This window comes from Strongylocentrotus purpuratus, unplaced genomic scaffold, assembly GCF_000002235.5.
Source record: "Strongylocentrotus purpuratus isolate Spur 01 unplaced genomic scaffold, Spur_5.0 spur5_scaffold_16, whole genome shotgun sequence".
Lineage (NCBI taxonomy): Eukaryota > Metazoa > Echinodermata > Echinoidea > Camarodonta > Strongylocentrotidae > Strongylocentrotus > Strongylocentrotus purpuratus.
Window position 1 is genome coordinate 33,605,826 of NW_022145601.1, and position 15,770 is coordinate 33,621,595.

The 15,770-nt window shown below is 36.7% G+C and overlaps 2 protein-coding genes across 2 annotated transcripts; both read right to left on the reverse strand.

Annotated features, from left to right (window-relative positions):
- Window positions 1–990: 990 nt before the first annotated feature.
- On the reverse strand, window positions 991–5,407 carry LOC587724 (uncharacterized protein C1orf158 homolog). The gene is made up of 4 exons (XM_787435.4): window positions 5,183–5,407; window positions 4,158–4,268; window positions 3,611–3,794; window positions 991–2,769 (listed from the first exon to the last, which is right to left on the reverse strand). The coding sequence occupies exons 1-4, from the start codon at window positions 5,285–5,287 to the stop codon at window positions 2,462–2,464; spliced, it is 708 nt and encodes a 235-aa protein (XP_792528.1). The 5' UTR covers window positions 5,288–5,407; the 3' UTR covers window positions 991–2,461.
- A 4,815-nt stretch (window positions 5,408–10,222) lies between these two features.
- LOC753664 lies at window positions 10,223–14,319 on the reverse strand. Its single transcript, XM_001183007.4, has 2 exons — window positions 14,220–14,319; window positions 10,223–12,887 (listed from the first exon to the last, which is right to left on the reverse strand). Exon 2 carries the CDS (start codon window positions 12,670–12,672, stop codon window positions 11,350–11,352), a length of 1,323 nt encoding a protein of 440 aa, XP_001183007.2. The 5' UTR covers window positions 12,673–12,887; window positions 14,220–14,319; the 3' UTR covers window positions 10,223–11,349.
- Window positions 14,320–15,770: the final 1,451 nt, after the last annotated feature.

Below are 15,770 nucleotides of genomic sequence, written 5' to 3' on the forward strand. Positions count from 1 at the left end.
CCTTTCTTCCTTTGCAAAAATCACATATGAAGCTCAACATTTTGTTGTGGAAAGATTTTTGAGCTTCAGAAAGGCTTTGACCTCACAGTTGGAGGTATTTTCAAGCCAAGCCAAAGTTCAGTGTGGTATTCAGAAGCCAGAAAGTTAATACGACCATGCAGAAGTGACCTATAGACATTGAATTGTGAAGCTCTTTATTTATAGGAAGTGGAGTGGGAAAAGTGAGAGAGATGTAAGGAAGAGAAAGAGTGATGGAAGGGGGGGGGGGGGGGGTGAAAGTGATGAGAGGGGACAATAATACTAGAAATAGAAAAGGTCAAATTTGGGGATTGAGGAAGAAAAGAAAAGGTGCTTAATAATGGTAGGAGAGATGGAGAGAGAGAGAGAGAGAGAGAGGAACTGGGGGGGGGGGGGGGGGAGAGAAAGACTGATGAATAATAGAAAAAGAGATTGAAAGTTGTGTAAATGAATGACGAATGAAAGAGATGGTGAATAGATGACGCAAAAAGTGAGAGATAAGCATTGAGTAAGAAAAAGAACTAGAGCTTCATGTATGATAAGATAAAGTCTGCAGACTCACAATGTAAACAACAAATGGTTCAGAATGTTTATGTTGCATGTTATCTTGTATACGTATTAACATGTCTTCCCTTTCTTTCCCGTGTTTCAGTACATCAAACTTCTTTCCAGTTTTCTGTACATCTACTAATAATCCCAGCCTTAAGTCATGAGGCTGTCGTAAAATAATAGGATTTAAAGATGTAACTCGGTCCAAGCCCACTGAAATACGTCCATAAGGCCAGACTCACGGCTGGAATCCAATACAATGCTGACATGCTTCCCTTATATTTTTCCTTCAGTGTGGTTAATCACAATTCTAGTTTTCCATCACACATCTCTTCATGTACTAAGTTATATAGTTACATTCTTCGGGCAAAGTAAACACTTAAATATAAACATACTCTAAAAAGTAGATGTTCATACACAAAATTCATATAGTTCCTTTGTTTTTATTCAAAATTTATAACACATTATCAAGGCAACTACACAGTCAAATTCATATAGATACACATACATGTAGATATATGCTTTTACATAATATTAAACTGTAAGTAACACGGATATACTGTAGCACATGATTTTGCATAGGATATTTTGATCACATACATGTATGTTGATACTGATAGATTAATAAAGCCAAATGTCATTATAAATACACTACTGAGCATATAATATAAGTACATATAAAAGAATATTCACTCTATGGAATTTAATACCTAATTCTCATCAGCATGATTTCAAGCATTAAAGATCTTGTGTGACTATTGCAAAATTACCATCATAATTTATAATTTCTGATCAGTTAATCATAGAACAGACTAATGGTCAAAAACATCTACAGAGAAAATGATTTAGCCTAGAAAACATTTATAGTTATCTATATGCTTCTGAAGTCTCTATTGACATCAAGTGGTTGAATCTTTGCTATTAATTAAGCTTTCATGAGCCGATGACGTCATCCAGGGTTGGCCTGGACGATGCATCCCCAGCAGTGGACTAGCAAAGCTCAGGCGCACAGAGTTTCCAAGCTAGGAATTGTTACGATTCAACTACATGTACCTTGACGAGACTGATTAAACTTAGGACTAGACTATTGGTACATGTAGGTGTTACATGTTACACAACATGTGAATTTGAGCCTATATATCTACCGGTACACCAAGTCATGTTGAATTAATCTCATATTTATTATACTAGAATATAATTTTAACTGTTGAAACTCATGTGATTGCATAATTGATGTTGACATATGTACAAGTACATGAAAGGCACAGAAATGCTGCATCAAGTTGAGTTATAGCAATAAATACTGTTTGTGAAATATAAATTCTGCATAGCATTAACTGATGTAATCATACTGATTTAATGTGTACACACATAATGTAGACTCAAATTTTATGTGGTTTTGGACGGTGAATTGCATAGCGGCTTGCATCTATAATGAAACACATCACAAAATAATTATTCAGAGAGTATACATTTAAATCTATGATTTAAGACATATTTCAAGCTGGACTTTTTACACTGTATGTCACAAAACGGATGATTTCAAGTAAATAAACATTTTGTTGTTATTGAAAATTTTGCATGAATGTTTACAATACATTACCCTTTGCCAACTAATCACAATACCTTCAATTTAACATATTATTCAGCTAAATTCTGTCACAAAATGATGATCACAAATAAATAAAATTGAAAATTCATGATTTGAAAAGTTTGTATCCATGAATGTTATTTTTCAAAATATATTGTTTTCCCACTTTGTCCAGAAAAGGCTTCCATGTTTACATCCAGTGCATGACGTTTAAGACCGGCTTCCATCAATGTTTCTGCGTTGATCACATACATGTACAGTGTAAGTCAACGTTCGTAATAGTCTCATATAATCCTGGTCACTTCAAACCGAAACAGGTGCAGGTCCTGATCTCGAGACGGCCTCGTTCCTGGTCCTCATATGAATCTGTTGCGGTGTCTGGAGGATGGACGTACTCCGCAGGTTGGTATCCTTATTGATCTTATTAACGGGATGCATTCTGGATGATTGAGCCCTCTGTGGGGCAAAGTGTTCAGTGACGAGAGCCGCCCTGGGTTTGTTCTTGTAGTCTAGTCCGTATGTTGTGCTGTAATCACTCAGCTTCTTGTCTGCTTCCTCAGTCTTCCATTTCTCTTGTAGTCTGTCTTTCAAGCCAAAGTTTGTTGGGGCACCTGTTTGATTGAAATCAAATGGATAATAATTATTCATAAATATTTTGGCTTTTGGAAAAAAATAAAATAACACTGGGTGGCCACGTTGATATTAAGAGGAAAAAACACTGGTACAACGCATACAGGCCTTTGTGGAGTTTTGAAGTCATGTAAGGCCAAAAAACAACAAAAAATGTGTTTCTCGTCCGGACTTTAAAAAAAAAAAGGGAGGCAGGGCATTACTATTCACTATTTTGCAGTTTTCTTGCTATTTTTTCCCAAGATGGCTGCCATGCTAATTATAGCTGGCCATTGGTCAAGCCTATTTATTCACAGATATTGTGCTATGTGAGTATACTGATGCAATGTATGACAAAACAAATGATTTGTATTCACTTTAGAAGCTATTTAAACAAATGTATATCACAGGCTTTTTCTTTCTTCTGAATAGTAAATAGCAAAAAAAAAAGAAGAAAAAAAAAAAAAAGGGAGGTGGGTGGAGATGAAAAACACTTCAGTTTTGTTATTTGGCCTAAAACACATGAATGAAATAACCATATTTCAATCAGTGACTTTCATCACATCAATTTGACTTAATTTATCTGTTTATTCCATAACAATATTTATCATGCATTTTTTAACCATAGTATTTACTATATACATGTAGTACAGATATGTACATCAGGCGCAAGACACACCCTATTCAAAGAAATTCAGAGGGAATCAGAGCATGCAAAAAAAGGTGTCATAACAACAATCGGCTCGCTTTAAATATTTATAATAATCCACAACATATCAAACAGAAGTTTCTATTAAAGATATCAGCAATAGACAAACATTTATCAAACTGATGAAATCTTACCTTTGACAGGATGATCTGTTTTCTCTGGTTCCCATGCTAGTTTCTGACCGTCCCAGTGCCTGAGCTCGGGGAGCTGATCGCCTCCTGACCTCTCACGTTTGTTGAACTGTTCATCGTACCACGAGATAAGGTTGTTCTTGAGATTTTTGTTATGGTGTGCGAAGAGCAAGGTTTGATCCAGTCCCTGTAGAAAAAGAAATAGAGAGAAGAATAGAAAATGGTTAAAAATGAAGAAAAACAAAATCATAAAAATACATGTAACACGTAAAATGGCATTTATTCAAAAGTAGAATTACTAGATCGATCTGTTCAGAGTCACAAGGGTGTTAACTTTGATTTTACACTCTTCTGCCTCCAAACAGACGATATATATTACATGTAGCCTACAGTGTACAGGTAAAATTTAGCATGGTTTGACTGATTATTTGTTGCTTCATGGCAATGACTGATAGCATTTTAAAAATGTAGGCAAAATGGATGATTTCATTAAAAATGACCTTTATTTTAAAAAAAGCAAAGAGTACATGATGGGAGTGATTAAACTTACTTCGTTTCTCATTTTTGCTGCCCTTCTGGTCATGACATCTGGTGCGAAATTGCGGTTGTTGAGATAATCCATACGATGAGTTGATGTGTGTTTCTCTCCTCCTCTCCCAAACTGTAAGTAAAAACAAAACAAAAACATTTTAATGCCAAAAAAGATACCCCTGCATTGTATTCAGGTATAATAAAAGGTTCTAGAACCAACAAATGAGAGTTGTTCTATGATACTATTCTTTTGAAAAAGTTTAGATTATTCATGTTAGTGAGGGATTGAGAACCAACAAATGACTTAATGAGAGTTGTTCTAGATCTACAAATTCTTCTGAAAAAGTTTAAAGTTAAGAGTATTCGTGTTAGTGAGGGCTTGCGAAGTATACATGTGACCATGGATTTGATGTAGTCTAACTAGATCTTGATGATCTATTTCTAGTAACAATTTCTAAATATGTTTTGCTAGTCTAGATAGTCTAGACTAGATCTAGGGGTCTAGATCTAGATTTAATGTTTTGTTAATTTTCCAAACAGATTGAACTGGAATTGGAATCAGTGGAGTAAATTGCTCAATAAACGACAGCTAGAAACCTCTATATTATTGTAGTCTAGATCTATTATTAATACTTCTTGCAATTACACTTGCCCCTTCAATTTTCAAATTTTTGATTTGGTCTGCACTTGCCTGAAGAAAAAGACATGACAATCGTCATTACTGATTGGTGTGGAGCCTTGTTTTTTGTTGTTGCTCAGACTGAGAATTTTAGATTCGAGATCATGCAGATTCACCATGGAATGATTATAACGATTCCCCTTAAGCTAAGAGTAAGAGAAAGAAGGGGGATCCAAGGATTATGTGAGTTATTAAAGACTACCAAGTTAAGTGGGGCCATTTTGCCGGAGATGCACGTCCACTAGTAGTTAGTGGCACTACGGTAACTAACCAAAGCTAAGCGGGGCAGACACGGCCGTTCCACGACCACTGACATGCAACAGGTGTTTCCACGACTGGCAAAAAATGACCCAAAAAAAACTAACCTTTTGTCTCTCCTCTGACCAATTTCCGATGAGAACATTCCCCGCATATCTCTGCTCTATCCTCCATCCTGGCAGATTCCATTTTTGGGGGTCTCCGTGGGCCATTTTAAAAGGTTAATGTGTATTTGTAAGAAGTTGTGGCACTTTGAAGAGCCTGATTTTGATATCGGACCGTCCCGTCAGTTCGCGAAGCTAGTGTGGTAATGTGTGTGTGTGTGCGCAACTAGCTAGTATTGCTATATTATGCACGTGTACCGTGTGTGTGTATGTTTTGGTAGGAAGACTATGGCCATGGGATACCACCCTTTGTTGACGTGGCTAAACCCGTAGTCAAGGGAAACTTCAATCCATTGTTACGAGGAGGAGCTTATAGATTTCGCTATTGTTGGAATCATCGAAGTCATAAAAAGTTTGTCGTTTTGGGCGTTTTGGTTCTCTCTCTCGAGCGCTTATATTAAGATAGACAAACAATTGTAGTAGTATTGACAACATTTAGGTGGAGCAGACAATAATCCACAGGATAGGGAAACCGGGAGGGAAACCAAGTGGCCTATTATATATGACCATGATTTACATGTAAACAAAACATTAGGATATGGTATACCTTTCTTTTCTATTCTTTCGCCTCCCCCCCCCCCTTCTTCATCAATTCCTATTACAGATGTATACAGTAAAGAGCATATTATCAGCAATTTTTTATACAAGTATAAAACAATTCAAAAATATAATTATTCGCGTCGGTGTATGTGTAAATTAGGTATGACGGGGGGGGGGGGGGGGGGTGTTGTTTGCACCTCCCCAGCCCAAATCCGATTCTTATGGCCTCTTTAGGAGCAGAACATGACTATATTGGTTCGGGAGGGAGGGGGCCTGGGGTTCTTACTTTCATTTTCTACATGTTTGTTGGTTACGATATAAGTTTGTTTTTTTTTTTTAATTTTATTTATTTATTTATTTATTTTTTTTTTTTTTTTTTTTTTTTTATTTATTTTTTTTTATTTTTTTTTTTTTTTATATTTTATTTATTTATTTATTTATTTATTTTTTTTTTTTTTTTTGGGGGGGGGGGGGGGAGCTGGAATATTTTGTTGAGTCCACCCCCTCCCCTTAGTAGCTATATAAATTAAAGTAGTTGTCAGGGTATCTATAGTCAGCCTTGGTTGCTGGAGCGTATGGATACAAACAGAGAGGGAGTTATATATTCTATTCCACACTCACCATGAAGATGATCAACACACATCAGTTGAACATGTTTAAAATGATTGCATCCAGCATTAAGGATGATAACGGTATATTTCTCTGCGAGATATCTCGATCTAATAAAAATGTTTGAAATAACTTTATTTTTATGCCACTAATCGATTTCCCCCGAATTCGAAGGAGAATTATGAATTAACAAACATTGGGCGGACATGACCCAAATGCCTACATTTTTCATGACAAAGTTTAGAAACATGGATGTAATATTGTGCCTCGTTGAACTATCTAGCGTAAATCGAATATTATCAAATTATACTCATACAACATCTCGAGCGCGCTGCCTAACGATTTGCCACAAAATTCGACTCTATGGATTGTATCTTTATTCGTTTTGTTTAATGAGGCAATGTTACGAGGGTTCGGGTAAAAACGGTATATTCACTCACCTCACAAGAGAGGAAATAGATTGAAGGAAATATTCAGCGGTTTAATCGATTAGACACAAAATCAAAAGGAACTTGCCTCGGAGGACAGAACAGTAAGTTACTGATATCGCACAAGATTTGATTAGGTTTGTGAAGAAACTGAAACCTTTCTATACGTTATTTGTTTTTTATTGTATCAAATTATACGAATCTAAGCGTCCATTAAATATGATTCCATGCACGAAATAAGTTAGGTCAAATACCAAATGTATCATATTCTTCAGAATTGTTATATTATAAAGAGCTAAAATCCCTTAACAATAAGAATAGAGCAACGTCGATCTGGCACTGCTCAGTGGCAATCAATATTGGGCAAAAAGAATTTCCATTTTCGGTTTAACTTAATAAAATTTGGAGTGGACTTTAAAAGATTCTTCTTCTTCTAATTATTATTCAGTGAAAGAACTACATTCATAAAATACTAGTAAAGAAGGGAAAGGTAGAGAGAGAGAGAGAGAGAGAGAGAGAGAGAGAGAGAGAGATGAGAGAAAGACAGCATTATGACTATTGTTAGTAAGTGAAGAGGGACCAGAATGGCACAGAGAAAAAAACAACAACACTGAGAGTGAGAGCTGACGGAGGGAGGAAGGGGGAAGAGAGACCTCGGGAGAGAGATGGTATAAAGATAATTACGAAATTTAAGAAAGCAGATGAATATAACAATAGATGGATTATGGTTGAATTACTGTGTACGGTCAGTAATCAAATTTTATCTGGGAGCGAGAGAATCTGTTACTTGTGTTAAACTGTTAAGTGGAAATTATGATTAATTTCGTTACTAAAAAGAAAAGAAAAGAGAGACTTGGACTATTCAATACGATTTCATCTCTTTTATCTGCTTTAATTAAAAAACATCAACAACAACAAAACTCAATTTTTCATCTAGAAGCATGGTACTATTATAATAGGCCATACATTAATGTCTGAAAGACATCAGCAGAAAACACGATCAGCACAATTCATCAAGTAAAACAAACTCACAAATAGCGGGACGGAATCATTTTCAATAGACCAGTTTGTAGCACATGGTACAAAATGACCTTCAATTATCCATAGATAAATATTTCACACTTGGAGACGTCCCACTTTGCGCATAATTATTAGACTAATCACTGCCATTATTAGTGTCATCCCATGCGCGTTCACGAATTGCACTTCAAAGAGAAGGGGTTGGCTGTTATCCGGGGCAACGGGCATCTTTAAAAAGACTATTGACTATTGAAAGACTATTACGAAACTGTTTGATTTTGCATCCCTATGCTCGCCTATCTTTATGCAGAAAAGAGAGTAACAAAATGAAATGAAATGAACTTTTTTGCCTTCTGCAGAATTACATTAACACAATAAAAAGAATCTATTTCATCTACATGTACCTAAATCTAGACTGAAATAAAGTATTTTGTTAATGGACGGAATATCAGCTGGAAGATTTCCTGCACTAAGCCAGCAAATTCTTTAATCACTCATTTGCGAGTACACTGTACATACATATTTCATAACTTCGGGACAAAGTTGTTAAAGGACACGCTAATAGCATAACAAAGATTGTTTAAAGGTCAGAAAAACAAATTAAACATTAAAAACAAATCTACTCTATTTTGACATTTGCACACAAAATTCATCAAGCAAAGTAAAAATATGAAAATATAAGCACAGTTTCAATATCAAATATTCAATTTCAAAAGTTTGACTTATATTACAGCTGTATTGAGGTACGTCTCAGTGTGGGAAAGTAATTGTCTCGTAAGATAATACGAATCAAGAAAGGGAATAACTCAACTATATATATTATGCTGAAAGTTAAAAACAAAAAGAATCAAGATTGAAATATGAGGCAAGTACTAAAACTAGAGATAAAATGTGGTTTTAAATCATTTTACAATCTAGATGAAATAACTCTTTGCAAGGTATTTACTTTTTAACACTTTGATTAAAGCCCAACAGAGCAAACAAAGAAATAGAGCTAAAGTTCAAATGTTACATTAAAATCCATTGATATAAAAAGCCATTCTGTCTTTTAAAATACGGTCCCATTTTTAAAAAAAGAATCAACCTAAATAATTTCAATAGCCTTGTCCGTCATATGCTAAAAATGTGCAAACATTGCAACGACACGATTCATAATCCATACGTGATTTAAGTAATACAGTACAATATAGGGTTCTTAAATTGCCCTTGGTTTAATTTCTGGACTGTTTTGCGACCGTGTTCTTGGTAGAATTGTCCATTTATCTTCAGTTTAAAACTTAAAAAAGGAGGTGCAGTTGGAAATTCGATTTTTGACGTTACTGTTGTAAAAAAAAAAAAAAAGGGATTATGTACTTGTATATTGTTCCTATATAAGTTGATTTTTATTATCTGTTCATACACAACAGAAAAGAATTATGAAACTGAAACTTATCTACCGTAATAACAATATAGTATTATTATTAAATACTAACATTATTATTATATCTGTTTTATCTGTGGGCACTGCATTGCCAGGTACCCATCTACACCTGACAGGAGGGTGGCACATGTGGATCAAAGTCTTGCCAAGGGACATTAGTGATGGGCTGGGATTTGAACTCTTAACACTTGAATTGAGAGTCAAGTGAATGAACCACTATACCATGGTACCTCAAAGCTAATGATATCACTTGGTGTTCTACGTATATTGTTGGTATTATATGCTCTTGATTAATATACCACAGACTGCAACATCAATGGTGAATACTGTCGTTTCATAACACCACATTTTAAACATTAAATTTAACAAGCTGCACACATCACAATTGCTATCCGCTTTATACACATACATGTAATATGACTGCATTTAGGAAAATATAGAATAAAAGGACTAGTAAATTCATTCTCATAAACTTTCCAAAACTATATTTTGTTAAAAAGGAATAAGAAAAAAGTATCACACACACACACCGCATGAAAGCACTGTTATCCTAGCTGGACAAACATACATATACATGTACAAATTAAAATTGGCTTGTATGGTGATACCAAGATCTACACAAATGTACAGAATTTAGGCTGGCACAGATCTAAAGCAAATAACGGTTTCACTCCTTAATAAAAAAAGAATCTTTCACATCGGTTTATATAAGAAACAAAGAGTAATAAGCATACCCATGACTTCATACTCTAATAGGCAGGCGCGGACCCAGGATTTCTTAGGGGAGGGGGCCCAACTTTTTTTTTTTTTTTTGCTCCCGAAAATTAAAAAATTTGCACCCCTCCCCCAACCCCCCAAAAAGGTAAAAATCATGTGTTCAAATTCAAATTCAAATTCAAATTCAAACTTTACATGTTTTTTTTTTTTTCAAGGGGTGGGGGGGGGGGGGGGGGGGTCCGGCCTCCCCCCCCCCCTGGATCCGCCACTGCTAATAGGTATTAATTTTTAACTCATCAGGAAATGTATTACTTTCTAATTTGTTATTGCATTCCTTTTTTAACCATCTGTACCATTTAAAAATATAACCTAGTTTTACACTTTTTGTTAACAACAGGAAGATAAAAGCAACATGCAGCATATTCTTTAACAAATTTCTCACAAATTCAGAGGATATTGATGAAATAATAAAGTGCAAATTACAGAACCGTTTCAGAATTCCTAACATACTGCTTAAACCACTGATTTCACTTACAAAATAAGATAGACTATAGGGAGAAGGGCCCACACAAATTAATGATGTTATGATATACATGTACATGGCTTTAACATGCATTATATCTGCTCCTCATTTCATGAGAAATACAGTTATATATATCTTGGTTATAAAGTGTTACAGAGCATTATATGGAGAAGCAAGGTTTTAAGTAATTAGTTGGACATACAAAACCAAACAAACATACATGTACAAAGTTCTAATCTTCAGCAATATACTTGTAACAGAATGTTACATTCCGTTTCCCCTAAAATTGCATCTTTTGACAATAGAACGATTGGAAGACATCTATTGGCAGCTGCACAATATCAAACCATTCATGACCTTGATGAAATAAAATATCATGTCAAAGTGCATATATCGTATTAAACTGCATGACCCTTTAATATGGCCTCTTGTCCCACCTTTTGACACGCCCCTTGTGCAATCCATGAAAGTTAAACATTTAATTTGAATCACATATTAGTGAATAAATGGAAAGGGGAAAGGTACAATTTTGACCCAATGGCTGTTTTTAAGGGATTTTACAGAAGCCATGTACATGTACATGTTGTACACACCATTGGAAAGTCAAAATCTCTAGTTTCTGGCGACACAAAACTCAACAAATATATATACATGTACATGTATACATACCAATTCTGCCAACATATTGATCTTTTTTTCCAGGCAAGTATCTTGTAAAAAGCGAATGCAGAAAGCATCGAACAAGAAACAGATACTTGTTCTACGAAACCCTAAATCTTATTAGCCTTTGGTAGAACTGCATGCTTGGTTGGTACTACTGTACATGGACAGTGTAACTATCCATATAACTAGTTTAGTCTAACTCTTCAAGATTCAACAGGGTTCTATCACGAAGTTCAGCAACCTCAATTGTCTGAGATAAATTCATTAACTCTCTCTTAGGCATGTCATTGGTGACCAAACAAACATTGCTCCTATCTAGGGAACATGTTCCTTGCTTCAGGGCAAACTGGACGACACTTTGCAAAGATTGCGTGCTATCAAAAAGGTTCTGAACCCTGGTTCCATCGGGCAAGCGAATGGCAAGAAGTACACTTTTAGAGGAGTCACTTGCCTGAGACATTGGTCTTACACCCTGTCTTGAGACTGATTCAGCCTGACTTGCACTCTTTCTCCTGGCAAACTGTTGCATCCTCATCGCTCGTCTTGAAACAGTTTTGGCAGACTGAGGAGGTGGCGTTGGGAACTTCCTACTTATTTCACCTTGTGATGCGGAGCGTTCTAAAGCTATTAATCTCTGCTCTCTTATATCCTTCTCATCACTTGGAGTGATTTCTAATGTTGGACTTCTCAAACGTTTATCGATTACAGATTGTTTTTGTTCGGTCTCTCCGTGTTCTTTATTGATATTTTGATCAGCTCCTTGTAGACCAATACCAGGAAGAGGAACATACTTTGACCTCATGACATCATCAGGGGTGTGTTTATATGCTTGTTCCTTTCCTTCATGTAGCAAGTCACTAGAAGAACTCAGAGGAGGAGAATTTCTTACTTTAGTTACAGTGAAATCTCTCTTCCTCACTCCACCACCAGAACGTGGACGGGTTGACTTCAGCTTCAACTTGACTTTCAAGACGCTGCCTTCGCTCTCATCCTCCAACTCACCACTTCTGCATCGTCTTAGGTTGTGGAGTCCTGACGAGCTTGGACTGGAAGAACTGGATGGAGCAGGAGATGGAGAGGTGGAATCTATACCACTTTGGTAACCTTGAAGTATTCTACCTGCTGGGCTCATTCTAGAGTCTGTGGATGGGGTGTCTAGGGCAAGCTCTGGATATTGTTCATCATGGGACTGACTAGTTCTATCGGTTGATACAATACCAGATGACGAGACATCACTCTCCGAATCATCTCCAATAATGCTACTCAGGTCTAGCCTTGGTGGGATCATCATCTGCTCATGAAATTCTTCTGGATTATTACTAGAAACATTCTGATCAAAGCTTTCCATGGAAGGATGCTGATGACAGACCTCATGATGCATGGACCTGGCACTCCCTTCAGACGTCTTTAGTAAAGAGGACTTCTTGGGAGGAGGAGACGGGGTGTAGCAAGAAACGCCGCTATCCCTCGTCTCCAACGGTGGTTTATGGCTCTCCCTTTTCTTAGAATCCATTGTCCCTGATATTCTCACATGGCAATAATCCTTCTGGATTCATCTCCAAAGAGTGGCATCTTACTATTATAGCTTGCATTTGAGATGTGGCTGATTGCTACAGGCACTGGGTCATTCACAACTTATTCTGATTGTTATTAATATCCTCTGAATATCCACCTTGCTGTTTACAGCACTTGCTCTTCAGGTTTGAAGACATGGTTGATTTAGCAAATCTGGACAGGAGACAAAAAAGAAAAAGGGAAAAAAAATCAACATGAACAACTATTTTCATAGGCCTACAGGGGTCTACATGTACATTTATTCAGAATACATTGATTCTAGTAGAAAAGGTCTTCTCGCAGATCAATTTTGACAAAAGGCGTTCATGTCTTGACAACTCTGGACTCTGGGGGAACCACACCGGTATGGTAGGGGGTCAGGGGGGGGGGGGGGGTGTCCAGACACTTCAAAACATAGAGCCTACTCTTTTTCAGCACTATGAAGAAGAAGAAGACAAATTGTCATAACTAGCACTAACGGTAACCAGTAACCGTCATGAATATTTGTTAATTATAATATTGCCCAACATAGGTCTATGAAGATTTACGAAATATTGCTTGTAAACTTCTTCAAGTTATTGTTTCAAATCAACTGTCCAGATACCGAAATCAAATGTTTGAAAAGATGAACATCAATGCTGTGACGCAGATAATCTGACAAGATTGAAGAGCGCCATCTAAATGCCAACAACAACCACCTGCCTGGCCTCCGGGTTTACTGCTTCCATAATTATGCAAACAAGACACAAAGTCAAAAAGGTTCAAAATCTACTACATCATCATGACATTATAACTTGTACATGCATAAGTTATCTACTGTAATGAGGATCTGAGACATTACGGTAGATAAATTCACACAGGCGCGCGCCCGCCCGCAACCCACTATCTGTATGTATTTGTATTGTGCAGTGGCACGGTTTGCTGTGAAAAGGTGTATACTAATATCAACGTTTATTCGAAAAATACTCCAAAAATAACAAGAAAACTGACACGAAACAGGTAATAAACATAACGAATTTTAACTCATGATCTTTATTCAGACATTTAATGAATATTTACATCTTTTTGGGTAGACCTATGTTTTATTTAGAGTCTAGTAGATCTAGGGCATCTCCACGCCGGAGTTACGTTACGGGTCAAATTTTGGATACGTTTCTGAACATGCAAGCACCCTAAAATTACGCAGAGACAACATTTTCTTTGGAATTGTGTTTAAAATTATGAAAATATTGATAAAAGATTGGCAAATTTTGCTGTCTTCTGCAATCGTCACAAAACGCGATGGCTTTGCATTTCGGAAATTTTAGCCTCAACGAATCCAAGTTAAACACACAAAAGACTCAATATGTGGGACAATAATCAATATTTCAAAGAAATTCGTATCCGTTAAATTGTCATAAACACCAACACACTCTCTCCAATCGTCATGTCTATAATACTTGGCATGTGAAATGTATCATGGTTGATTTGAGATTTAAACAAACATTAATATAGGACATAACTTACGATAGAGCATCTCCGATCTTCAGCCACAAAAAGGGTAACGAAGCAAGAGCGTCATGTTGACAAGGAAGGATAGTTAGGTTAAAGGTCACATGCGCCGAATAATTACAATTATGAGCGCCGAGGCTGCGTACCTTACCGTATACCGTACGTAATCTTGCGCGTATTTGCAAGTTATTTATCTAGACTAGTCTAGGTCTATATCCTGTTTGAAATTTATTAATTAATTCATTATTCTCTTATTCATGTATTTCTTTCTTTCTTTACGTAGATCTATTTACTTATTTGTTTACTTATCTATTTATTTATTTATATTCAGGTTAAATCATTCATTTATTTATCAATATCTTCATTTATTATTTCATTTATTCATATTTAATCATTCATAATTTTTATTGAAAGGTAATACCCCACCCCCCCCCCCCTCCAAGGGAGCATAAATTGGCGTGGGGTCCCCGGAAGCTCGATCTGCTATATATTCCCCGAGACGACAGTCGAGGGGCCGATAGCGCAGCTGTGAGATCACCGAGGGCCATGGTCAGAGAAGCATATTTATAGGCCTATACCATATTTGTGACATTGACTGGAACCAATTGGCTGGGGGTCCAGGGGGCTGAGCCCCTTAAAGCTCATGGGTTTTAGACATTTAATTACGTTCAGATGAGCATCAGGGGGCCCTCGGTGGGGTCCGGGGAGCGAATTTTTTTTCCGTACTCGAGAGAGCAAAAATCCCATGTGCGCATGCGCGTGGACTTACGATTTCTCTGCTACTTCCCATACGAAATGTACATGTATTCGCATGTACTGTGCACGATTCGCGTTCTACGAGTAAACGATGGCATAGTAGTCTTCAAACACAGACTCTGATTTGCCAGTTTGACAAATCAATATGCGTATGTGTCGCGATGTGCTTATTCAAGTCTGTGTAGTTGTATGATTCAGACCCAGTAGTGCATATGGAAATACATTGCAACTTGTATAGAATGGTATAGTAGTCTGCAAGCACAGACGCTAATCTGACAGTTTGACAACATACTAGTAGTGTGCTGAGAAGTGTTTGTTCAGAGCCAGAAGGGCATTCGTTGTGTTAAGAGTTAACATCCTTCTGGCTCTCAGCAGACCATGATTATAAATAAAAGTAATACAGAGAGTGCGAGCATACTGGAGGGAGAGCTAGAGAGAGAGAAAGAGAGAGAGAGAGAGAGAGAGTGAGAGAGCAGTGGCACAACACAGAAAACTACGAAAACTTGAATAAAAGCACTACTCAATACACAATAGGCCTATATTATTCTGTCAAACTGTCAAAGGAGAGTCTGTGCTTGCATACTACTATGCCACTCTATAAGTTGAGGTGCATTTCCAATACACGCACCAGTAGGGTCTGAATCATAAAACTACTCAGACTTGAATAACACTATTTTGTCAAACTGTCAGATTAGCGTCTGTGCTTGCAGACTACTATGCCACTCTGCAAGTTGAGATGCCTTTCCAATACACGCACCAGTAGGGTCTGAATCATAAAACTACACATATTTGAATATAAAGCACTACTCA